The sequence below is a fragment of the Solanum lycopersicum genome, chromosome 10 (assembly GCF_036512215.1).
Source record: "Solanum lycopersicum chromosome 10, SLM_r2.1".
Lineage (NCBI taxonomy): Eukaryota > Viridiplantae > Streptophyta > Magnoliopsida > Solanales > Solanaceae > Solanum > Solanum lycopersicum.
The window spans coordinates 6,391,034-6,419,033 of NC_090809.1; the positions used below are offsets into that span (position 1 = coordinate 6,391,034).

Sequence of the window (28,000 nt, forward strand, 5' to 3'; positions counted from 1 at the left end):
AGGAAGCACCGTAAAGATCAATTAGCGAGGTTTTGGACCGATACAATAATAACTGCGTACTTATCTCATGATGTGAGATAAAGATTAGGAATTAACTTATGTAATAGATTCAATCCACTAAAATCTTGAGCAGCGGTGTAGGATCAGATGCCAAAGATAGTAAGTATTTTCTTTCTTATGAAAGAAAGTCTTTTTCAAAGATTCTATATAAATTTATCTATGAAACCGAGATAGTTCCCTTTCAGAAAATTCTAACACTAGTAGAAATGACTATGCTTTATTCTTCTGAAGGTGGGAAAAAAGATAAAACTAATTAAACGGATTATTCATCCAAATTTCAGTTTGAAACTCATGTAATTAACCTATTTTTCTTTTGGTTAACCTTAAAACTGGGAAAGATCCATGAGAAATCTGATTAGATTTTATTAGATATGGCATAGATCAAATGGGACACCAAAAGAATTGACTTCTGAGCAGTATGAGGTAAGAAATTCTCAAGTACGGTCTAAGGGAAGGAATTGAACTACCTATTCCGGCAGGGGGAGAACAGGACATTCAACAGGGAGATTCTTAAATTGCAGAGTCTTGGTTCGATCAAGCCGCTGAGTATTGGAAACAGGCTATAGCACTTACTCCCGGTAATTATATTGAAACGCGTAATTGGTTGAAGATCACGAGACATTTCAAATAAAAGAGGACCCCGTTATTTATTATCCTTTATTAAGAATCTTAGTGTAGTATTTTATTTTTTATTTAGAATTTAGATATTTGTTATAATTAATTGTTTGTTGGACCCATCAGATCAGTTAACGAAAAAATGGATTATTCCTTTGCTTTTGGAAGACCCAATCACATAATTTCATTGTCTCCCCTCTAAGCCTTCTTTTCACTTCTATTTCATTTTCTATTTATTAGGAATAAAAAAGGATACACAGATAGAGTACAAAATAGACTTCTTTTATTAAATTAAACAAAATTATTATTAAAACTAATAAAAGAAACCTTCGAATCACTAAATATATATATATATATATATATATATATATATATATATATATATATATACCGGGTATGTCTCTTAGTAATGTCTAATACCTACTCGCGTGATTTGGGATAGAGTTAGAGTTATTAAAATCTTCTAGGTAAAAAATTAAGAGCTCCCTCCATTTAATAAATTATATGAATATACACTAGGTTGCACAAAAAAGTCATTTTTGGATCAATCCAAAGCCCAAAAAGATTTTTAAAAGGTTAAAAGGTCAGTTGAGAGCCTCAAGGCTATATCATAATAGATCCGAACACTTGCCCCGGATCGACTTCCAGATCATAATTGCTCTAGTAAATAACTAAAGAAAATAGATAGGAGATAGAAAAATAGAAGAGAAACGAACTAATTATAGAAGTATCTCTCTATCTCTAAGGTTCACTATTATTTGACTGTTGGGGAGTCTCTTTGTATGTGTTGTCCGGAAAGAGGAGGACTCAATGATAATTCGTTCGCAGGAACCAGAAGTTAAAATTTTGGTCGATAGGTATCCCCTAAAAACTTCTTTCGAGGAATGGGCCAGACCGGGTCATTTCTCAAGAACAATAGCTAAAGGGCCTGATACTACCATTTGGGTCTGGAACCTACATGCTGATGCTCACGATTTCGATAGCCGTACCAGTGATTTGGAAGAGATCTCTCAAAAAGTATTTAGTGCACATTTCGGTGAACTCTCCGTCATCTTTCTTTGGCTGAGCGGCATGTATTTCCACGATGCTAGTTTTTCTAATTATGAAGCATGGCTAAGTGATCCAAAAAATATTAAATGGTGACGTAGGCGGGGGTTTTCGAGGAATACAAATAACCTCTAGTTTTTTTCAGCTTTGGCGAGCATCTGGAATAACTAGTGAATTACAACTCTGTTGTACAACAATTGGGGCATTGGTGTTTGCAGCGTTAATGCTTTTTGCTGGTTGGTTTCATTATCGTAAAGCAGCGCTAAAATTGGCTTGGTTTCAGAATGTAGAATCTATGTTGAATCACCATTTGGTAGGGCTACTAGGACTTGGGGTCTCTCTCTTTGGCGGGGCATCAAGTACATGTCTCTTTACCGATTAACCAATTTCTAAATGTTGGAGTAGATCCTAAAGATATTGTCCATCACTATTTAGCTATTGCAATTCTTTTCCTGATAGCGGGTCACATGTATAGGACCGACTGGGGTATTGGTCATGGACTAAAAGATATTTTAGAATCCCATAAAGGTCCATTTACAGGTCAGGGCCATAAAGGCCTATATGAGATCCTAACAATGTCACAGCATGCTCAATTATTCTTAACTTAGCTATGTTATGCTCTTTAACCGTTGTTGTAGCTCATCATATCTATTTCATGCCCCCTTATCCGTATCTAGCTACTGACTATGGTACACAACTGTCATTGTTCACACATCACATGTGGATTGGTGGATTTCTCATAGTTGGTGCTGCCGCGCATGCAACCATTTTTATGGTAAGATATTATGATCCAACTACTCAATACATCGATCTATTAGATCGTGTCCTTAGGCATCGTGATGCAATCATATCCCATCTCAACTGAGCATGTATATTTCCAGGCTTTCATAGTTTTGGTTTGTATATTCATAATGATACCATGAGCGCTTTAGGGCGTCCTCAAGATATGTTTTCAGATTCCGCTATACAATTACAACTCGTTTTTGCTCAATGGATACAAAACACCCATGCTTTAGCACCTGGTGCAACAGCTCCTAGTGCAACAGCAAGCAATAGTTTAACTTGGGGGCTGGTGATTAAATGGCAGTGGGTGGCAAGGTGGCTTTGTTGCCTATTCCATTAGGAATCGCTAATTTCTTGGTACATCACATTCATGCATTTACGATTCATGTGACAGTATTGATACTCTTGAAAGGTGTGTTATTTGCTCGCAATTCTCATTTGATACCGGATAAAGCAAATCTTGGTTTTCGTTTTCCTTGTGATGAACCTGGAAGATGGGGTATATGTCAAGTATCGGCCTGGGATCACGTCTTCTTAGGGCTATTCTGGTTGTACAATTCAATTTCCATAGTAATATTCCATTTCAGCTAGAAAATGCAGTCAGATTTTTAAGGCAGTGTAAGTGATCAAGGGGTAGTAACTCATATCACGGGAGGAAACTTTGCGCAGAGTTCTATTACTATTAATGGGTGGCTCCACGATTTCTTATGGGCAGAGGCATCCTAGGTAATTCAGTCTTATGAATCTTTATTATCTGCATATGGCCTTTTTTCATAGGTGCTCATTTTGTCTGGACTTTTAGTTTAATGTTTATATTCAGCTAACGTGGTTATTGGCAAGAACTTATTGAATCCATCGTTTGGGCTCATAATAAATTAAAGGTTTCTCCTACTACTCAGCCGAGAGCCTTGAGCATTATAAAAGGACACGCTGTAGGAGTAACCCATTACCTTCTGGGTGGAATTGCCACAACATGAGCATTCTTCTTAGCAAGAATTGTTGCAGTACGATGATGGCTAGGAGGATTTGAAAAGCATTATGTCATTACGATTTCCAAGGTTTAGCCAAGGCTTAACTCAAGACCCCACTACTTGTCGTATTTGGTTTGGTATTTCTACCACACATGACTTCGAGAGTCATGATGATATTACTGAGGAACGTCTTTATCAGAATATTTTTGCTTCTCATTTCAGTCAATTAGCAATAATTTTTCTGTGGACTTTCAGAGATCTGTTTCATATAGATCGGCAAGGAAATTTTGAGTCGTGGGTGCAGGACCCTTTACATGTAAGACCTATTGCTCGTGCAATTTAGGATCCTCATTTTGGTCAACCGGCCGTGGAAGCTTTTACTCGAGGTGGTGCTCTTGGCCCAATGAATATCACTTATTCTGGTTTTTATTAGTGGTGGCATACAATCGGTTTATGCCCTAATGAAAATCTTTATACTGACGCTCTTTTTGTATTATTTCTTTCTTCCATATCCTTAATAGTAGGTTGGTTACACCTACAATCGAAATGGAAACCGATCATATTACTGGTTCAAAAATGCCGAATCTCGTCTGAATCACCATTTGTCAGGACTCTTAGGAGTAAGTTCCTTGGCTTGGACAGGGTTTAGTCCATGTTGCTATTCCTGCATCCAAAGGGGATTACGTTCGGTGGAATAATTTATTAGATGTATTATCACATCCACAAGGGTTAGGCCCACATTTTACTAAATTCTGAGGTGTCGGTATCAATTTATGCCGAATTGCTCCACATATAGTCCCCCGAACCATATTTTCTAAACGAACCAGAGCCAATCCAAATTGATCTTGTAAAAGATTTACTACAGAACGAATATGTTTATTTTTCAAATGATTCATATCGTCAAGTGCACCCATTCCAAATTTCAGTCCAATCAAATGATCGGCGGCTGCCAATATATCTCGTGGTAACAATAATATATTGTTCTGGGGTATATCAAGGTTCAGTTTTCGGTTCATATTTCGTCGACCAATCCTTCCTAATTCACATCTTTGTTGAAAGAATTTCTTTTGTAATTCCTTACAATAGGATTCAGAAAAATACCGGATCACCACCTACACAAGAAATTTGTTGATAAAACTCCAAAATGGAATTTTCTTTTGACCCAATTTTTTCTCTCTCCTTATCATTCAGAAAAAAATAATTTTAGGATAACAAACATTCTCTAGAATTTCTCTTAGATTTAAACCCATAGCTGATGATAGAACTAGAATAGATATTTTTTGTTTCCTACTTACACGAACCTATATCCTTGCTTTTCTATCAATTTCTATTTCTGATCTTCCTCCCCAATATGATATTATGGTACCGGTATAGACAGAAATTTCGTTATGGTCCAATTCTGATCGGTAATAAATACCGGGACTTTGCAATATTTGATTGATCACAATTCTATATAGTCCATTGACTATAGAAGTTCCCAGGGAATTCATTAGAGGAATGTTTCCGATAAAAATTGTTTGTTCTTGCATATCCCTACTGTTTTTTCAAATTAATCCTGCGGATACATATAATTCAGAAGAACATGTGAGTGATTCATACACAACATCTCTTTCCTTTATCAAGGGTTCGACCAATTGATATGTTTCCACAAATAATTGAAATTCAATTTATTGATCTATATCTTCAATTTTTGGAAACTTATAAAGTTCTTCCGTCAAACCTTGATCAATGAACCTACAAAATCCTTCAAATTGTATTTGATTAAATTCAGGTATTGTAGATATTCCCTTATTTCCATCCCCAAGCATTTTAAATTTCCCATTTAGCAAATAATCCCACTATTGGTTCATTCTTTATCTAATTAGATAGACTAGATAAATGATCTGGCAATGATGACATTTCTATTTTATTTACCGAATCTCATGAAATTTTACCCAACTCCATATCTGAAATGTATGAAATACATATGAACGGAGGAAGAAAGAGAATTTTCTACTTAAATTGAATTGAATTGGAATTTTCAACAAATAAATGGAAAGAAATTGATAAAACATCCCTATGAACCTACTTCTACTACTTAGACTTATTAATGAAGTTATAGGATTTTGTATAGAATATAAAAAGAAAAATGATTCCAAGTCTACCATTATTATGATAATACATATTCCAACCTGCTTGAATACCAGAAAAATAAATGATTGGACATTTGATTATTTTGCTGAGATAAAGGCATAAAAATCAGAAAGAATATATAGAATTAGAATCGATTTTTTAGAATTTAACCCCCCTTTATGTTATGATTTCATTGTTCAAAAAATGATATGCAGAGAAGAGAGATATTTTGTTTATGGATTTTTGAGTAGAATATAATTGTGAAGTGGATAAGAAAAGAAGGTTTGTATGGCTTAAACACGTGTGGAGGTATCTATAATATTTGTCTTTCTTCTCTTTTATTGTTTTTATTGTCGTTTTATGTTCTAATCGGGCAACACAGGTTGTGCTCTCCAAAAACATAATTTCAATTTTCTATTAAATTCAAAATTCAAATTGAAGTATGATACTTTCCTGATATCTCATAATTCTATATCGGGAACATATATAAATAATATATATCCGTCTAACAATTTATCTTGGGGGATTTACATATACTGATAATTGTTGTTATAATTATTATTAATAATTAAAATTGAGAAGGATTTTTTGATTGCAAAAATCCATACTGAACTGATTGGTTATATATCATGTATCAACTTGTATATTCTTATGTCATTAGGAAACCAAAATTGGGAGATTCAAATCCAAGAATCATACATGCATTCTAAGACAATAGTTATTGGGTCCTATTTTCAGAAAGTTAAATTTTGTATTTTGCGAATGAAAATCCACATTTGATTTTTCAATAGAAAGATAAGAGAAAGGATGAATCAAACCCAATCAAAAGGGAAGAAGGATTAGGATTTCTTTGACTTTTAGGAAAAATTAAGAAAAACAGAACTCAAGGTGCAAGTACAATAAAAAAAGCAGTTCAATAATCTAGGAAAGTTTTCATCTATTTTGTATTGTATCATTGTGGCGACATGGCCAAGTGGTAAGGCAGAGGACTGCAAATCTTTTTTCCCCAGTTCAAATTTGGGTGTCGCCTGATCAACAAAAAACTGGAAAACTCTATTTTTCTTTTGTTGATATAACCCGCCGAATGATTCTCCAGCAGAAGCAGAGAAAGCAGACTATTGATACTTGTTTTGGTCTGGGTGTTTTTAGAAAAAATTGTAAATATCCTTACATTGCATATTTGGGCTTAACTTTCAAGTAAATATTTGAATGCTCGAGGGGCTATCAAGACTTAAAAATTACCTTCTACTACAAATCAAAATTTTCTACTATTATTGTATAATGACTGGACCTTGGAGAGCTTGATAGGAATCGAAATAGTTGTGGAAGGGGACGGAAGATACTTTATTATATACGAGGAACTCATAAAAATATCTCAGTGCTCAAGCATCCAATCAATTCAAATGAGGGTCAACAAAAAAAGAATAGGACCTATTATTCCTACATGTTCCATTAGTAACATTCCCTTGAGGTGTTACAGCGGATTTTGCTTAGTTTAATCTTTTCCGATTATAAATCATATAGAAATTTCTTATAAAATGAGCGAATTTATTGGATTGGTTTACTAATAGTCTTCATTCTTTTTGACTCTGCCCCATTGATTCTACTATTATTAGTGAGGAATAATGGAACGATTCCTTTATATTTATAGAGATAGGGGACATAATTCATATGGATATAGTAAGTCTTGCTTGGGCTGCTTTAATGGTAGTCTTTACTTTTTCCCTTTCACTCGTAGTGTGGGGAAAAAGTGGACTCTAGGGGTTCTAATAATTGAGATAAGGAAGCAAACTGTATCAATATCAATTGCTTTCTAGATGGTTCTGCAACACGTTTGGAACAAAATAAAAATATCTTCATTTTGAAATTCCATTGGACTTGACTGAAGTAATGTATTATAGGAATCAGCCTCTTTCAATCACAGATCTATTTCAACGATTCTCATGTTTGTAGTTTGAAAGGAAAAAGATCCCATGAAATTTATTCGAACCTAATTCCTACTAAATTTTCTATTCCAATCAACTTCCTAGGTGATACTGAGAAGGGCCAGACCCTTTTTTTATTTGGTTCTCTCTTTATTGTTCAAAGAAAAAGTGGTTTTGTTAAGTGTATACACACTTTGTATGAGAAATAAAGGATATAAATATAGTGGATGTCTAACGTGATACTATTTATAATAAGATCGTCAGGTGAGTCACATATTGCACATTTTCCTTTCGAATTTTGGAAATTGGGTTTAGACTTTATCGACTTATTTCATATCATGGTTTAGGCCTTAAGAATCAGTGAGGTTTACTCTTCCTTTTCGATGCCCGTGGAACTACTGTCAATGGTTTACTTCTTGAGAATGTTAAAAAAAAATATTAGTACGTGATTTTTTGAATATGCCTATATCTATCGTTTTTTGCTTCATTGATTTGATTTTCTCAATAGATACTGAGATTCATATTGGAAATAAAAAAATATAGTAATTCAAACTATAAGACATAGGAGTAAGTCAGATTGATCAGAACAAATAGATATAACAAATAAATGGTATGGTAGAAAGAAATAGATGAATCTTTCTACCATACTATCTATCTATTAGAATACTGCCGATTCTAGTCCACCCATTTAATTTAAGACATAAAATTGGAATCTTTTTCATTTTATTTCGTCAATTTTGGCTAAGAACTCAGAAGTCAAGTCTCATTCAAATTAGTTAATAATTAATCGTTCTGACTAGCTGTTTTTACATAAATGATAAGTAGAAAATCGGTAGGAACTAGAATAAATAGTGCAGTATCAATAAATGCAAGATATATTTACTTCCATAATCTCATCGATTTTTTACTTCTGCAGTATTGGGCTTTGGAGGCTTTTATCATGCACTTCTGGGACCTGATACACTTGAAGAATCTTTTCCCTTCTTTGGTTATGTCTAGAAAGATCAAAATAAAATGACCACAATTTTAGGTATTCACTTAATATTGTTAGGTATAGGTGCTTTTTTTTAGTATTTAAGACTCTTTATTTGGGGGCATATATGATACCTGGGCTCTGGGAGGGGGAGATGTAAGAAAAATTACCAACTTGTCCCTTAGCCCGAGTATGATATTTGGTTATTTATTAAAATCCCCTTTTGGAGGAGAAGGCTGGATTGTTAGTGTGGACGATTTAGAAGATTTAATCGAAGGACATGTATGGTTAGGTTCCATTTGTATACTTGGTGAAATCTGGCATATCTTAACCAAACCCTTCGCATGGGCTCGATGCGCACTTGTATGGTCTGGAGAGACTTACTTATCTTATAGTTCAGGGGCTTAGGCGTCTTTGGTTTCATTGTTGTTGTTTTGTCTAGTTCAATAATGCCGCTTATCCTAGTGAATTTTACGGGCCTACTAGACCAGAAGCTTCTCAAGCTCAAGCATTTACTTTTCTAGTTAGAGACCAACGTCTTGGGGCTAACGTGGGATCCTCTCAAGGATCTACTGGTTCAGGTAAATATCTAATGCGTTCTCCAACCGGAGAAGTCATTTTTTAAGGAGAAACTACGCGTTTTTGGGATCTGCGTGCTCCATGGTTAGAGACTCTAAGGGGTCTAAATGGGTTAGACTTGAGTAGGTTGTAAAAAGACAGACAACCTTTGCAGGAACGGCGTTCCACAAAATATATGACTCATGCTCCTTTAGGTTCTTTGAATTCCGTGGGTGGTGTAGCTAACGAGATCAATGTAGTCAATTATGTTTCTCCTAGAAGTTGGTTAGCTTCCTCTCATTTTAATCTAGGATTCTTTTCTTTGTAGGTCATTTGTGGCATGCAAGAAGGGCTCGTGCAACTGTAGCAGGATTTTAAAAAGGAATTCATCGCAACTTTAAACCTGTTCTTTCCATGACCCCTTTTAATTGATGAGACAGGAGATCCAATTCTTGAATGAAGTACAAATTACTTTGATTCAATCATACATCTTGGAATCAACTTAAGTATTCCTTTTTTCTTTTTTTTTTACTCATTTATTTTATGTAATTTATATCTAATCTATTTTTCTGGCTTGGCTAGGTGGGATAGCCGAGCCATTCTCTTTTCTTTCAAATAGAAGATCGGGAAAAACCACTAAATAAAAAAATCTATTCAATTAGCAAAAAAGGAGAGAAATGGATTCGAACCCTCGATAGTTCTTTGTTCAAAATTATACCGATTTTCAAAACCAGGGCTATCAACCACTTAGCCATCTCTCCTAAACTCCGAATAGAACATGGCTATAGGGGTGGATACCCTCAGTATTTAGAAAGATCTCAGGTGCAAATCCATCGGTCGATCTATCTATCAATATAGATATATATGATCTAGCATGTCCATTTTTGAAATAAAAAAGAAAATTCCATTTCCCCCCACCCCACTCCAAGTACGAATAAAGTGCGAAAGGGGGAGTAGTAATAAGTCATATAGAATCAATGAATTCATGATAAAGTAAAATCCCTCTATGACATATTTTATCACTATTAATATTTTTTGGCTGATAGAGGGATCAAATGGTATATAGTTCATTTGTTGGTATCTTGGAGGATTAAAAGCATGACTCTTGCTTTACAATTGGTTGTTTTTGCATTAATTGCTACTTCATTAATCTTAATGATTAGCGTACCCGTTGTATTTGCTTCTCCTGATGGCCGGTCAAGTAACAAAAATGTTGTATTTTCTGGTACCTCCTTATGGATTGGATTAGTCTTTCTGGTGGGTATCCTTAATTCTCTCATCTCTTGAAACTATTCGTCGCAGTCCCAAAACCAAAATGACCACCCTAATTTTTTTCGATTGGGAGACACATTAAATTTGAATCTAAGTCCCCAAAGAAAATCAAAATCAAATAAAGAAAACAAAAAAATTAGAGGGGGGTCAAACTTCTTGAATAAAAAGATATAATGAACAAAATTATTGGAATTGTCCCGAAGAGAATATGTGTCCCGACACTGCACAAGTAAGATCCAATTATATATCATATATGTGGGTACATATTGTGTATCAAGAACAAAAAAAATGCGGATATGGTTGAATTGTAAAATTTCTCTTTGCCAAGGAGAAGATGCAAGTTCGATTTTCGCTATCTGCCCAAGATCCAAGATAAAGTAATTTTTTTACTATTTATTTTTATTATTGAATTTCATAAATAGCATTAAATATATCCTTACATTAAGGAGTTACTGTTCTCTGAGTTCTTTTGTTTCAAAATTAAGTAATATGGCGGTCAACTACTCTCCAGATTGAGCATGGATAATAATTCTAATGAAAACAGAAGGATAACAAAACGAAAAGTGGGATAAGAGAGACAACCAAAATGGAAGGGGAAGTCACATAAAGGAACACATGAAACGGTAAGACACAAAAAGGTCCTTCTATGTGATTTTTTGTGAATTCGAATTTATCGATAAGTCATTTGATCTATACATCAGTTCAGTCATAAAAAAATTATTCCGTTTAGAATCAACAGATATCCAATAAAATGATCACATAATTGACATGACAATTGTAAGTTCAATTTGCAGAGAAAGAACATGTGTCGTACAAGGAACCTATGCTAAGTTGTAAGAAAACTAAAGCAGATTCATCATATCTAACCAGTGAGCTATTACGCTTTCCTCAAAGGATGACTGCTTCCAAGCCCAGAATAATAAGCAGGTCAAATTAAACAAAAAGATTGATTTCGTGTTCTCCAATTTCCAAGCCTTCAGGTATAATTCCACATTCTTTCAGATGCTTCAAATTGATGTTGAAAGAATTTTCAGTTCTCGAGTTTGTGTATTGATAATAGACAGTTACCCATTTTGGTGTTGTATTTGTATTGAAAAGTTGTTTTTGGATTAAATAAATGTTGCAACTATAGTATTCGAACACAAGTTAGAGAACACTTCACCAATAAATTAAGTTTTTGTAGTGAATTGGATATTTATTTTAGTTGAATATGGTTTAGAATTTTTCATCAGATAGTGTGAAGCAATAAATTAACACGATGATTGTTGCATGATCCTAATAATTAAATTTGTGTAATTGAAAAAATGATCATGTAAGGATAAGATATGATGCTTAAGATCAATTTGGTAATCTTAGATTATAATACATTATACGATGGATAAAGTCGACTACATGCTTATATAATATCATGAATGATAGAATATGAGCCTTCACTTAACAAGTAATGGACCAGGTCCCTTACTACTCTCCAGAAAATTACCAGAAAGTTAAATGCAGTAAAATCAACACAATGATTTTACGTGGAAACCTCCTTGCTTAAGGGAGTAAAACCACGACCTGTCTCACAGGATTTTCAATCGTTTTCACTAATCTTCAAAAGCAAAAGTAAAACACGATTACACCAAACGTAAGAAAAAATTATCAATCTTACAGTTAAGCAATAGCCCTCTATTGCTTAACAAGACTAAGTAGAAAACAATCTACCCACTAAGCTATCCCACCTGGACAACCTAGACTTTTAATACAACATACCAAATCCTTTATAGATTCAGGAATGGTTTACAGTTTAAGAATAAGAGAATATATTCCTAAACAACTAAACGAAAAGCTCCAAATATTGCTATTGTTCTTAGAATAATTCTGCCTTTGCTTTGTGTTAGCTTTTGCAAGAGTTCTTGAAAAGTTTTTATCAAGTTGCAAAAACTAAGCAAAAATGTTTAGGAAAGTGCCTTTTATATGAGTACGTCACTTTCCCAAACTTCTTTGCCATTGGCTGGAAGAATCACACTTTCTGACGCCATCGGGAAGTGTGCACCTACTTTCTGTACCGTCTCCAGCTGGCAATCAACTGGCTCCTCATCATGAGAGCCTGGTACCTCTACTAGGTCCCTGAGTTAGTTTCATCTGCAATACTCAAGCAAGAGCCCTGCAACATACGATTTAGAAACTGGTACCTTTACAAGGTCCCCAGGTTTGTCAAATCATCAAAACTACAAATAACATTTTCCCCCTTTTTGATGATGACAAACACTGAAACCATGATTTAATATCCTTTCAACTTTGTTCCCCCTTTTTATATTCCCCCTCACTACATTCCCCCTCACTGTTTGTTCCCTCTCACTAAAATATCATTTAGTTACACACAGTTTTACTTCCCCCTTTTGGCATCATAAAAAAGAAACGCAGTAAACCAGTGATGTGAGCATAAACACCAAACAAGACCAAAGCTTAACAAGCAATCAAATAGTAGAGGAAGAGCATTCGCAAGAGAACATAGGAAGAACAACAAAGGAATAAAGTAACCAACATGCCATTTCAACATAAATACATTAAAAATAAACTAAAAATTCATCAACACGATGATCAGCCACACAACAAAAAATTACACAAGGAAGGAGTGATTGACAGTTTAGGAAGAGGGGGGAGTTTGAGATAGGGACTGGATAACGAGAGTGAGTCGTGCATTGGCAGCATCATTATCCTTGATGGCCTTTTCTTGCAGCGCAGTTATCTGCGCCTTCAACTCATTGTTCTCTTTCTCCAAATCTTGTGCAACTGAAGAACCAGGTCCCTCACTCTGTGCATTAAGCAGATCTGCTTTGAGTACAGCAATTTCAGCCTCTTTACCACTCAAACGCACAGTGAGTTCTTCAATCTCATCCTTAAGCTGATCCAGGTCCTCAAGAAGTTGAGCCATCTTGCTTTTTGGTAAACCTCTGCGTTCAATACATTCACATTCAAACAAGGTATGCTCAGAGATAGTTTGTTTAACTGTCCCAACCTTTCCAACACTGAGAGGAATATGAAAATGCTTGAATACTTCAGTGAGAAAGTATCCATACCCCATTTCATGTACTCCTTTCCTATCAATGACGGTTTTGTGAATGTGCTCAATCATTAGACTAGGAAGGCTCAGAGATTTAAAGCTGCATAGCATCTCCATCACGTACAGGTCAGCAACATTAGCAAGTGTCCTCTTTTCTGTGCGAGGAAGGACCACCTTGTTGACGAACTCAAATACCAGCTGATACTCACTCTTCATAATTTTCTTATAGATCCCAGCAACCTTAGTTGTGGGAGTCTTAGAAATTATAGAGGCAAATTCTGAAGAGCAAGTTTTGCTCAGCACAGACCGGGTGTCCTCTGTAGGCACTCTGAGGATTTTGCCCAACACCTTCTCATCCAAAGAAATGGCAATATTGTTTACCCGTGTGAGGAGACTCCCATCTTCCATGAATTGAACATTGTAATAGAATTCACGAACCTCTTCTTCATGGAGGATAGGGAATTTCTTGTCAAACAGGTGCATCCAAGATTGGATCTCCACCATGTCATGCAGAGAATCCATGCCAGGAAGAGTTATAATCCCCATATCAAAAACTCTTCTGGCGAGAACTGCTTGTTTCCTCAGACTGTCAACTACTTCCTGCAAGTTGACATTCTCAACTTTCCTGGCTTGAGGACCAGGTCCCTGTGTCCGCTTTCTCTTTTTCTCAAATCTCTTCCCTTTTGACTGTGACTTTTCAACCTTCCTTGTAACCCTTTCCCTTTTCTTTTCTGACTTCTTCTTGTTATTTTTCTTTTCAACCTCTTCTTCCGACAACTCAACCAATTTCTCTTCAGGTATTCAAAAATTTGATACCTTGAAGGTTCGTGCACTTCTGACTGCAATAGCAGAGCGTGCACTTGCCTTCAAGGCATCTACCATCAATTTTTGTGCAGCAGACCTTGTATTAGGTCGTCTCCTAGGAGCCTCCTCCACGACCTTTTCCTTCCCTTTTCGACTCTCAACCTTCCATTTTAATGGTTCTTCCTCACTTGCAGAGTCAGATGAAGAGGAAGAAGAGTACTTCCCTAAGTCGGGGGTTTTATCGAAAATGGGTTGAGAAGGCCTTACCTCTTCTCTTTCCAGGGAATCAATGTGTTCTGCTTTGGCCTCTTCTCGCATCATTGTCAGGCTTTCAATCACGAGTTCCTCACTCGCTGCCAGTATATTAGACTCAGAAGCCCTATGTTTTGGTAGATCTCCTTCAAACATGTTGTCAGACAACATGTCTTCAAATGGACCAGGTCCAGTGGGCACGCAGAAGTGTTTAGATCGATGGAGAAGAAAGGTTTATCAGGAGTATTTTGTGGAGGACTGGGTGGGGGAGGAAGTCTGGCTTGAGCAGTTGTTGGAGAATAGAATGCAAGGGGCTCAATTTCACTAAGGGCATCCAACATTTGCTTAGAAGAAGATGAAGAGGAAGACATGTTTGTGATACTGGAAGGTTTCATTGAAAAGCAAAAAGAGGAAGAAGAAGACAGATTTTGCCTTTGAATTTGATAAGCCTTTTGATAAAAAGAGAGAGATAAAGTTAAGAGACGGATGAGAGTTCCAAAAAGAAAAAGGCATTTTTAAGAAGTGAAAGGGTGCCAGGTCCTTGATTTGATGCATCGTTTGAGGGAGAAACAATTGGACTGATCGGTCAGAGTAACCGATGACTGACACGTGGCATTTTCAAAGGTCAAATTTTTTCAGTTTAAATTTAATGTAAAAATGCTAACCTGGACAGGTACCAGGTACCATGATAGAGTTTAACTTCATTCCTTAATTGTTCTAGTCTCTTCTTTTGCTGAGCAGGTCCCTACTGAGAGTATACCTATTTAAAGATACAAAAAGAGATCTTGTTCAGATATTTAAAAATTCACACAAAGGATACCTGCATTGCAATTTTAGCCATCAAGGGAGTTCCACTGTTGGAGGCTAAAAGCATCACTTGGAGATCAACATCCCCAACTTTAACCGATTCCTCTCAAATTGATCCTTGCTGAGAGCCTTGGTGAAAATGTATGAAATCTGTTCCTCCGTTGGACAATATGTGAGCACAATATTTCCCTTCTCAACATTATCTCTCAAAAAATGATGTCTAACATCAATGTGTTTTGTTCTCTTATGATGGACTTGGTTCTTTCCCATACTAACAGCACTAGTATTGTCACACATAAGAGGAATTACTTTGATGTGGATTCCAAAATCTTCTAAGTGTTGCCTGATCCATAACAATTGAGAACAACAGGCTGCAGTCGCTACATATTCAGCTTTAGCAGTTGAAAGAGCCACAGAGTTCTGCTTCTTGGTACCCCAAGAGATAAGTGATGATCCAAGGAAATGATCCAATCCAGAGGTGTTCTTCCTATCAACTTGATAACCTGCAAAATCAGCATCTGCAAAACCAACTAAATCAAAAGTATCACCTGCAGGATAGAAGAGAACCAGGTCCCCTGTTTTCTTCAAGTATCTAAGAATACGTTTTGCAGCCTTCAGGTGAGAATCACGAGGACATGCTTGAAACCTGGCACACATTCCAATACTATACACAATATCAGGCCTGCTAGCAGTCAGATATAACAAGGAGCCAATGATTCCTCTGTACATTGTCTGATTCACAAGGGGATCAGATTCTTCTACTATCATCTTGGAATTTGTTCCCATAGGAGTATCAATAGGTTTAGAATCAAACATATTGAATTTCTTCAGCAGCTCTTTGATATACTTTTCCTGGCATATTGAAATCTCATTTGATGATTGCTTGATTTGCAGCCCCAGGAAGAATGTCAACTCACCCATCATACTCATTTCAAACTCCCTTCCCATCAGTGATGAGAATTCTTCACAGAGATGTTCTGAAGTAGCTCCAAAAATTATGTCATCCACATAAACTTGAATGATAAGCAATTCTTGTTCTCTTTTTAATAAGAACAAACTATTGTCTATCTTGCCTCTTTTGAAACCATTCTTCAGCAGAAACTTTAACAACCTTTCATACCATGCTCTTGGAGCTTGTTTCAGACCATGTAGTGCCTTATTCAATCTGAACACATGATTTGGTAGCTCTGCATCTTCAAAACCAGGAGGTTTCTTGACATATACCTCCTCTTTGAGATCTCCATTCAGAAATGCACTCTTCACATCCATTTGATATAGCTTGAACCCCATAAAAGCAGCAAAAGCTATTAAGATTCTAATAGCTTCCATTCTGGCAACAGGTGCAAAAGTCTCATCATAGTCAATTCCTTCTTCTTGATTGTATCCTTGCACCACCAGCCTGGATTTATTTCTAGTAATCACTCCATTTTCATCAAGTTTGTTACTGAATACCCACCTAGTTCCTATTATTGTTCTGCCTTCAGGTCGAGGAACCAGATACCATACCTTACTTCTTTCAAACTGATGGAGTTCTTCTTGCATAGAATTGATCCAATCTGCATCACCTAATGCTTCTTTAACATTCTTAGGCTCAATGGATGATGTGAATGCTCAGAACGCAACTAGATTTCTTGTTTTTGATCTAGTTTGAATTCCAGAATTCAAGGGAGTAATGAGATTATCAAGAGGATGTGATGAACTATGCTTCCATCCTGACTTTGCGGCAGACTGATATGGCAGATCAGCATGATCTTCTTCATCAAGAGTGACATCATCTTTTGGGGAGTCTGATGTACTCTGGCTGAAGTTTTGAGTAGTACCAGGTACCATGTCATCCTGTTCAACCTCAGCATCCTCTTCAGGTAGACTGTGATTCTGATCATCACAATCATTTTTCAGTTGTTGATCTGCATCAGCTTCATCTCCTTCAATCTTCTTAGATTTGAGCATTTTCAGCACATCATCATCATCATTTGGTCCATCATTCTTCAAGCTTCCATTTTCATCAAAAACAACATGAATGCTTTCTTCAATGCATTGTGTTCGTTTGTTGAATATTCTGTAGGCTTTGCTGGATGAAGAATATCCAACAAATACTCCTTCATCACTTCTGGGATCAAATTTTCCCAGATCATCCTTCTCATTATTTAGCACAAAACATCTGCATCCAAATGCTCTAAGATAGCTCAGTAGTGGCTTCCTGTTGTTGAGCAGTTCGTATGGAGTCTTATTCAGCACAGCTCTTATTAGACACCTGTTGGTAACATGACATGCTGTGTTAACAGCTTCAGACTTGAAACTTTGAGGAAGATTTGATTCAATAATCATAGTTCTGGCAATGTTCACCAAGGTTCTGTTCTTTCTTTCCACTACTCCATTTTGTTGAGGAGTTCTTGGAGCAGAGAAATTGTGGCTTGTACCATTTTCCATACAGAATCTATCCAGTGTTGAGTTTTCAAACTCTGTCCCATGATCAGATCGAATGCTGCAAACAACTTGATTCAATTTGGTTTGAATCATTTTGAAGAATACCACCAGCTCATCAGTTGTATCTGCCTTTGATCTCAAGAATCTCGTCCAGGTGTATCTTGAATAGTCATCAACAATTACCAAAATGTACTTCTTACCATTTCTGCTTTGAACCTTCAAGGGTCCACAAAGGTCCATATGAAGCAGCTCTAAGGTTCTTGATGATGTTACCTGATTCTTGGGCTTAAATGATGATCTGATTTGCTTTCCTTTAACACAAGCTTCACATATTTTATTTTCAGCAAACTTCATTTTGGGCAAACCTCGGACCAGGTCCTTAGAAATCAACTTGTTCAATAAAGATGAACTCACATGTCCCAGCCTACGATGCCAGAGATCAACATTTTCATTTTGAGCACTAAGACATGTTAAGTCATCTCCATGAGAGATTTCCAAGTTTTCCACATACATATTTTTACTTCTGTGTGCAGTGAGAATTACTTTGTTTGTAGTTAAACTCACCACAGTGCATTTCTCAGAAGTAAACTTGACCTCATTTCCTTTATCACAGATTTGTGACACACTTAGCAAGCTGCACTTCAACCCATCCACATGGTAAACATTGTCAATTGAATCTTCAAGAGATCTTCCTACTTTGCCAACTCCCAAAATGTACCCCTTCTTGCCATCACCAAATGAGACACCTCCTCCTTGGAGGGTCTTGAGTGAGAGGAAGTTCTTTACATCACCAGTCATATGTTTAGAGCAACCACTATCCATATACCAATATTGACTGCTGCTCCTCTCACTCGCCTGCACCAAAAATCACTTGTTAAGCTTGGGAACCCATTTCAACTTGAGTTCCCAGTAGGCAGACAAGGAATGACCAGATTTTACTTGGCCCAATATGGTAGATTTTGAAGCTTTCTAGCAAAAAACATAGGAGCAGTAACAGATTTTTTCTTTGAGAATCTGTGAGTTGAGACAGGCTCTATAGGACCAGGTCTCTCTTTTGATACATTTTGTCTTTCAGCATAATTAGAGTACCTTTCACACGGTTTCTCCAGCTAACACACTCATTCTTCAAATGTCCAATCTTACCACAATGAAGACACAGGAGATTGTCAGACACAAACACATACTTACTGTGAGGATTATAAGGAGGACTTATGTTCAGACTTCCTAGTCCTTTCTTATTGAAATTACTCTGATTTGTCGCATTTGACAGCAACTTTGAGGATTTGGTCCACTTAAGAGATTTTTCAAGTTCTTCCTTAAGTTTCACAATATCTTGTTCTAATTTGTTACTCTTTTCAATTGACAGACTAAAATTTGTCTCAGAGTTTTTCAATTTTTCTTGAATTTCAGCTTGCAAACTATTTGACTTTCCATTCAGTTTTTCAGCTTCTTCAGTAATCTGATACAATTGGTTCTTAAATTCAGAGTTATTTGACTCTAGAGACACCATTCTTGACATAGTCTCTTCAAATTGAACTTTGTTTTCAGTTAAAATTTCAAGTTCAGCATTCATGGTATCTCTTTCAGATGTTAACTCTATCACAGAATCTAGCATGACTTTTGCCAAAGTTCTCAATTTTTTAAGAGAATATTTATCCAAGTCATTTTTCATGTCAAGAAGAGTTACCTGATTGTCCTCTTCTTCATTTTCTCTGTGTGCCATAAGAGCAAACATTTCATTGAAGACAGTTTCCTCCTCATGCACAGCAACCATAGATACATCTTTTGGCTCATCAGAATCTTCTGAATCACTTGAAGAATCCCCCAAGCAGCAAGAGCCCTTTTTATAACCATATCAGCAGCAGCTTTACGATCTCTGTTACCAGGTACCAGGTTCCTTCTATTTTCTTTGTCACTCCTGTGTTTTTGATGTTCCTTGTTTTCATTCTTGAGCAAAGGACAATCTCTGATGAAGTGCCCAGATTTTCCACACTTGTAGCAAGTATCACCTTGAGCAGCATTTCGAGTCCCGTTTGTTCCTCTTTTATAAATTTTGTTTTTCCTCACAATTTTTTGAAATCTACTAATGAGATATGCCATATCATCATCATCACTTGAATCTTCATCTGATTTATACTTCAGCATCAATGATTTGTCCTTCTTGGCTTCCTTCTTTGACAAGTCATAGTTTCGATTCATCTCATGTGTTTTCAGATGACCAATCAAAGCATCCATAGTCAGCACCTTCAAGTCCTTGGCTTCTGTAATGGAATCAACTTTGCTCTCCCAAGACTTTGGAAGAATTCGAAGCACTTTCCTGACTTGTTTGTTCATGCTTATAGATTCACCCAGACTCCGCAGTTCATTTGTAATGGAAGAAAACTTGGTGAACATGTCATGTATTGTTTCTCCTTCCTTCATCTTAAAGTTCTCATATCGTGAGGTAAGCATGTCAATCTTAGATTCTTTGACTTGCTCAGTTCCTTCATGTGCAGTCTTCAAGCAATCCCAAATTTCCTTAGCAGACTCAAAGGCTGACACTCTGTTGTACTCATCAGGTCCTATCCCACAGACCAGAAGAGTTTTAGCTTTGAAACCTTTTTCAATCTTTTTCCTGTCAGCTTCGTCATATTTCTGCCTAGGCTTTGGAACAGTAATGGTCTTCTCTCCATCCTTTTCTTCCATCATCGGAACAAATGGTCCATCTAGTACAATATCCCATAACTCGCTGTCTTCAGCCATGAGGTAGTCATGCATTCTAACTTTCCACCAACTGTAGAAATGTCCCTTGAAACGAGGAGGTCTGTGTGATGACTGACCTTCTTCCAGGTTAAGTGGAGCTGCCATTCTAGAGCAAATGTTACTTCCTTGGTGTTAACCAAATAGATAGTGTCTGCTCTGATACCACTTGATAGAATATGAGCCTTCACTTAACAAATAATGGACCAGGTCCCTTACTAATCTCCAGAAAATTACCAGAAAGTTAAATGCAGTAAAATCAACACAATAATTTTACGTGAAAACCTCCTTGCTTAAGGGAGTAAAACCACGACCTGTCTCACAGGATTTTCAATCGTTTTCACTAATATTCAAAAGCAAAAGCAAAACACGATTACACCAAACGTAAGAAAGAATTATCAATCTTACAGTTAAGCAATAGCCCTCTATTGCTTAACAAGCCTAAGTAGAAAACAATCTACCCACTAAGCTATCCCACCTGGACAACCTAGACTTTTAACACAACACACCAAATCCTTTATAGATTCAGGAATGGTTTACAGTTTAAGAACAAGAGAATGTATTCCTAAACAACTAAACGAAAAGCTCCAGATATTGCTATTGTTCTTGGAATAATTCTGTCTTTGCTTTGTGTTAGCTTTTGCAAGAGTTCTTGAAAAGTTTTTATCAAGTTGCAAAAACTAAGCAAAAATGCTTAGGAAAGTGTCTTTTATATGAGTAAGTCACTTTCCCAAACTTCTTTGCCATTGGCTGGAAGAGTCACACTTTCTGACGCCATCGGAAAGTGTGCACCTACTTTCTGTACCGTCTCCAGCTGGCAATCAACTGGCTCCTCATCATGAGAGCCTGGTACCTCTACTAGGTCCCTGAGTTAGTTTCATCTGCAATACTCAAGCAAGAGCCCTGCAACATACGATTTAGAAACTGGTACCTTTATAAGGTCCCCAGGTTTGTCAAATCATCAAAACTACAAATAACAATGAAATAATACTAAACTCTACTTTGGAGTCCCTATAATGTGTGACGTTTTCATCTGAATGTAAACTCCCTTTTTTGGAGTCTTCATTTTTTTTGGCCTTACAGAAACATTATGGGAGATAACAATTATGTTCTGCAAGGGAACATTTCAATTATCTAACACTCTTTATTTGGACACTCGTAGCCTGACAAATATCATTCGTTGAGATAACCATATATCCTTGATATCAGATTGGATTATGCCTTTAAAATTTGAAGAGATTAAGTTATTTTTCTACACAGTGAACCTATTTTTCCCCTCATGATCAGCTTTATGTTTTCCTATCAAGTGCAAAAAAATTCTATGCATACAACTATTAATTCGATGACTTACAACAGAAAAAGGATGATGATCATTTGATCATTAATATCACTTAGGCTTAAATCAATGAAAAAAACCTTTGTATAGATAGATCTCTTCGGTGAACTCACAATATGTTGATTTCTTGTGAATGTAAGTTGGTCTTGCCAATTGAAAATAAGTCAAGTTATCGAACATGATATACTATTCACATCACTAGAATCATTATGGATTTTAACTTTAGCATCCATTCTTGCTTTTGATGGATGACGTGCAATTATAAGATTTAAGCTAATATACCGCTAGATTTAGCCAGCAAATGCACTGGTTATGTTTCATTGGAGAACTTAAATCTTATTGGGTGAAGCTTAACATAGGTTTTGTTTAATAAAAGACATGTTTACTTCGGATTTAGTGTTTCCGTTTTTATTTCTTGTGGTTCTGCTTGAGATTTGAATTTACTTTTATTCCTTTTCGTGTGCTTCTCCGGCAGAAGCAGAGTTTCAAAGATAGTATTGGTAGGTGAAGTTTAGGAAAACCATAAAATGGTTTCATATTCTTAACCTTGACATTTTTGACATATAGTAATGTCATGGATGACATTAATAGAATGAATTTATTCCTATAAATAGGTAGCTCCTTAATTTAGTTTCAAATCATCTTCTCACCTGCCTTCTCACCTTCTAAGGCATTTGAGTTCTCTCTCTTATAGTATTTCACTTGTATTCTTTGTAGACTGAAATAAATATTGGTGCAGTTGTTCTTTGGTGGACGTAGGATCATTTTGATCCGACCCACGTTAAATATTGTTATTCTTCCTTGTTCTATAATTTCACGTTTCCGCTAACAGTTGATTTGATGTTTGTCTCGATCTGTTGTGGTAAACTATAATTTATCCTACTGATCTAGGAATGATGATCCACTTTGTATCAAATAAATTCTGTCAACTTTGACTTGTTCATAATGCCTACCTCTTTTTAGCCTAGGAAGATCTATGTTCTTGAAAAACATGTTGTATTAACAGAGATGGTACAAGTCATGAAGTGTTGAATATAATGTAGAATTGTTCCAGCTCATAAATTGAAGACATGGCATATTGGATTCAGCAAGTGATATCCTCAAGAATATGAAGCTAAAAGAATATTCTTTTGATCACACTACATATTCAATGTTAATACAAGGGATACAAAAATCGAAATCACTTTTAAAAAGTTGTATCCTTAGTTGATGAAATGTCCAAGAGTGGTACATGTTTCACGTTGATGTTAACACAAATACTTTTAAATGCATTTTGCTGAGCTTCAAATGTTATAAGATACAGCAATTGATGATATATATATATATATATATATATATATATATATATATATATATTATGCTGTTTAGCAAATTTATATAATTTAATTACTCATTATAGTTATAGTTTGCTATAATTACCACTCACAACTAATATTATACATCAATTACGTGGGCTAACTTTGAGTTTGTATAACTAGTCACATTTGTATATGTATCTCTGCCCTGTCTCACTTGCCTCTCGCCTCTGTCTTCTTTCTCCCAATCTCGCTTGTCATATATACAAATGCATATATATAATATACAATAATTTAACCGATATATAAATACAATTAGTCTCTATGTCTCTCTCGCCTCTCTTATTCCTCTCCCAATCACGATCATCTCTCCCTCCTCACCCAATTTTGCTTACTAGATTTACAAATATATGTGTATTCTTGATACATATAGTTCATTATTTTGACTGATATAAATATACACAAGTGCTTCAATCATCTTGATTCTTGAACAACCAAAAGAAAATCAAAATTCAATTCACTTTGTGAAAAAACTCAATAATAATGTACATACATTCCTCTAAGATCCAAAAATTGCAATAATAAAGAAAAACATAAAATCAATATATACAAGAAACAAACAACATATACTAAAACCAAACTATACATATACACTCATGATTTCTCTACTATATGCCAAAACATGATATGATCATTTGGTAACTATCAAACTATCAAAAGACCTCAACACTTTTGCTAAACTAATTGGACAAACTAAAACAGAATCTACACATAGACCACCTTTAGTATGTGTACAATCTATTTGTGTCAATGAAAATCTTATTTTTGTCATGATCATGGGATCCTCAACTACAAAATCTCCCACATGATGATGTGTCCATGTACCTACGTTGTCCAAATAACAACGAGATATGGCACGTTCACCATTTGATGTTGTTAATTGAAATTGAACTGGTTTTATGTCCCAACCATGAACGTGTTCTGAGTTATAGACGACTCGACGCCCTAGCCTCTTCGTGACCCTGCCTAGCTGAAGTCTAAAGAATAGACTATATGTCCCTACTGGGAATTGGAACTCAAGGTCTCCACCAACTTCAAGCCACCACATTTGTTGAAGATATGCAACAGTTTGAAACCTATAAGAAAATAGTGGTCAATCAATCAGTCTATCGTGAATTATAAGATGGGGAATCGAACCCTCACCAAGGGAACTTGGAAAGGAGATTATAAGGTGAAGAATCGAACCCTTAACAGCCAGGTGAAGGATAGAGCCTCGTGTATATAAAATAAATTTAATAGTGTAGAGTTAAAACAAAGAGCATAATTTAGTGAAATATAAAATTGAAATAGAATCTTGTTTATATAATTCAGCTCTTGCCTTATTTGTAGTAGTAATTATTCTGTTGATTTAGTCCATAACTTCATATAATAATGAAAGTTGTTGAATTAAAATACTAAATTCATTTATGAAAAGAGGAAGTTAGTTAATTCATTTGTTCACTTTTTAAATCCTAGTTTCAACTATACTTCATTTTAAAATATATTTAATCGAAAATTGATAAATATAATAATTTTTTATATGCACAATGCCAATAAATTATTGAAATAAAACAAAAATATACTCAGTCTGACTTTTAAATCCCTATTATATGCTTCTTTCCTGTTAAGGAACCTTTTAAACTTATTTATTTTATTTATTGAAATAGACTGCATCTCAAAAGAAAAAAAGAAACACTCAACTTGTGTTTTTATCTATTGCCTTTTCTCCTTTTATTATTAATAAAGTATCACTTTCTTTTTTCCATAAAAAAAAAAAGGGAGCATATATACGTGACCTATTACACGTTACTTTTAATAAAATGAGTTAGACAATAACACTTGGCTTGATCTCTATCATTTTAGTCAAATAAAATTAGTTTTGTTAATAATAATGAATTATTAACGGTGTATTTCTTCTCTTTAGATATTATTACTATATTTAAAAAATGAAATTGCAATTGCGTAAATATCTTATTTAGATCCAATGTTAATTATTTCAAACTATTTGGTGGACAAATTTATATATGAAAAAGGTATTTGGCTAGAGTTTGTTCTTTTTTAACACATAAATCTTTTTTCAAATGAAATGAGAATCTACTTTGATAAGATAACTTTTTCCTTTCAGGCAAAAATAATTGGCTAAAATTTCATTATTTTTACCATTATTACAAAAAAGTGGTAAAAATAAATTAATTTAGAAAATATTCACGAGATTAGATTTATGAGGAGGTCATGTAAAAGCTAATAACCAGATTGAATAATTATGACTATTAATAATCTTCAAAAGTTTTTTACGCCAAAATTTTATAAAGAATTCGAGTTCAAATCTCAAATAAAAACACAAAATAAAAATAATATCTTTTTATTTATCTATCTAGTTTCTTTTAGATAGATTGAGACTAATATATATAGTAATTAATAACTATAACCCACCTTGATTCATCCGTGGAAATATAATTCCAATATCTCCGATCATCAATACCAGTAATCCTCATTCCCTTCGAACAAATTGCCAAGCAAACTCCTCCATTATTCTTATCAATCCATATTTCCTATAACCATAAAAAATTTCTTGACTTCAGTCAAACTCGATAACTTTTTCTTAAAATAGTATATTTGGGAAAAATTATAAATATACTTTCGAACTATCGTAAATTGCATTTACATACTTTTCGTCATACTTTTGATATATTTATGCTCCTATCGTTCAAAAACTAGATCGTATATGTCTTTTGCTCTAACGGAAGGAAGACTAAATAGAGACACGTGACACAATTTTATTCATCGATCCGATGTCGGGTCGAAGGATAAGATTGTGCCACGTGTATGTCTGTTAGTATAAAAGGTATATATACTCTAGTTTTTGGACGATAGGGACACCAATGTCCCTAAAATATGACAGAGAGTATCCGCATACCATTTACGATAGTTCTTTTATCCTTTTTTTTCCCTTTAAAAATTTATCAAATAAGAAAATTTTCAAACTAACCTTTGTTCCATCATCAAAAGAATTAGACCTGAAAAGCTTAGCAAAAATATCCTTTTTGCTTATCCCGGTGACACTCAGGCCAAGTAATTCGTGAAGAATATACTTATAATTAGAAGGCAATTTGGATTCCCAGATAAAATCCGCCGAAGAAGCTGCATGAAAGGCCCGATTAATTCGGGCCATCATGCAAATCTCCGACGGATTTAAATAAGATAATACTAGAGCAACGCAGGCCTCAGGTATATCTTCGAGTTTTTTTGATTTTGATAATTTATTTTGTGTTGAGTCAATGGAAGAAGAAACATTAGCGCCCATGACTCTAAAAAAAGAGACTAGTTAGAGAGAGAAATTACTCCTGAGTTGTTGAGTAATGTGCTAACGCTAACTTTAAAAATATACTTTCTATGCCTAACCAATTTGAAATTTTGATGCTTCAATTTATGTGACGTAATTTAATTTGATATTAAAATTTTTGAAATAAATATTCATATGACTATAATTCATTCTATTTATCGTAAAAATTTGTAGTTGAATATAAAAATATGTCATTATTTTTTAGATTGACAATAAAGAAAAACAAGTCATATAATTTGAGATAGAGGTTTGTTGTACACACAATTAAAAAATAAAATGAAACTTATGATTTTAGATTTAAAAATGTATATAATCTTATAAATTTTGTGGTTAGAAAATATTAAATAAAAAATATCACATACTCATTTTTTTCATTTTATGCGCATCTTTCTTTCTTGATCTGTTTCTAAAAAATGTCATCTTACTATAGTTAAAAATAATTTAAATTTCATTTTTTTAAATTATTAATAAAATAATTTATAATTATATAAAATATTTAAAAATTATTTTAATTCATAAATTTTAAAAATATGATATCAAAATAAATATCATCAAACAAAATGATACAAAGAAAATATTAAATCTCAAAGGAAAAATTCACAAAACATATCACAATAAATTAAGATGGAGAAAACGTGAAAAATGGAAAAACATAGAAAATCATGGAATTTCCATATAAGGGTGTGAATAGTATTGGTGTATATAGGAAGGTGGATGTTTGAAGAGGTTAAGGTGTCAGTCTCTGATGGTATATACACAATAGTTTTGGGTTTGATGTTTGTGTTTGTAGAACAAGTCAAAAGGTATTTGCTGTATGTGGGGAATGGAGATTTTTGTAGATTGTAGTTTTATCATTTATGACTAGGATTGTATGTGGAACAAAATTGATAAATTCTTATCCATTGCTCTATACATTATTGGTTACTTCTTTACACTCTCCTTTGTGTTGCGTGATGATACCCAATCTATGCATATCTAATATCATTTTCAATTCGAGAAAATGTAGAAGTACCTTATCACTTTGTATTGAAATTTTAGAGATACACTTATATTATACTAAGGTTCTATTTACATTCTTGAACTTATTTTATAAGTAATTTTTTATCACTTTTCGGCCTACATGACATTAACTTAAAAAAAAAGTTAATCAGCATTGAAGTCATAAGATAATGTCACGTAGACCGAAAAGGGGTAGAACATTATTAATAAAATAAGTTCAGGGGTAATAAGATCTTAGTATAGTATAAGTGTGTCGCTAAGATTTCGGGCATAAATTGAGAGGGAACTTGTGCAGTATCCCTTTCCGATTCATTTCTATTTTACGTTTTATTTTCTGTAAAATAGCAAATGATAACCTCAATGCTCTTTTATATTACTTTCTATACTCTATTAATAGAGAAGTGAATAGTAGTTCTCTAAATCGGCTTGTTTCAAGTTAAATTATGAGAAAATTATGCAAAATAACAAATATTTAGCCTATATTATGAACTATAACTAGAGCTAAAGAAAATTGTAATTAGTTCGTTGTTTGATTGTATAAATTCAAATTTTTCTATATGTTTATCCTATAACTACTTGTATACTATTATTTATGAA

At 34.7% G+C, this 28,000-nt stretch overlaps 1 protein-coding gene and 1 long non-coding RNA gene across 2 annotated transcripts; one reads left to right on the forward strand and one right to left on the reverse strand.

The window, feature by feature from the left end:
- Window positions 1-9,848: 9,848 nt before the first annotated feature.
- Window positions 9,849-11,503, forward strand: LOC138338683 (uncharacterized). The gene is made up of 3 exons (XR_011211869.1): window positions 9,849-10,693; window positions 10,828-10,939; window positions 11,111-11,503. It is a non-coding gene; the product is annotated as an uncharacterized lncRNA (long non-coding RNA).
- A 12,002-nt stretch (window positions 11,504-23,505) lies between these two features.
- Window positions 23,506-27,158, reverse strand: LOC101248523 (F-box protein PP2-A13). Its single transcript, XM_004248522.5, has 3 exons — window positions 26,051-27,158; window positions 25,495-25,613; window positions 23,506-24,158 (listed from the first exon to the last, which is right to left on the reverse strand). Exons 1-3 carry the CDS (start codon window positions 26,363-26,365, stop codon window positions 23,714-23,716), a joined length of 879 nt encoding a protein of 292 aa, XP_004248570.1. The 5' UTR covers window positions 26,366-27,158; the 3' UTR covers window positions 23,506-23,713.
- Between the last annotated feature and the right edge of the window lie 842 nt (window positions 27,159-28,000).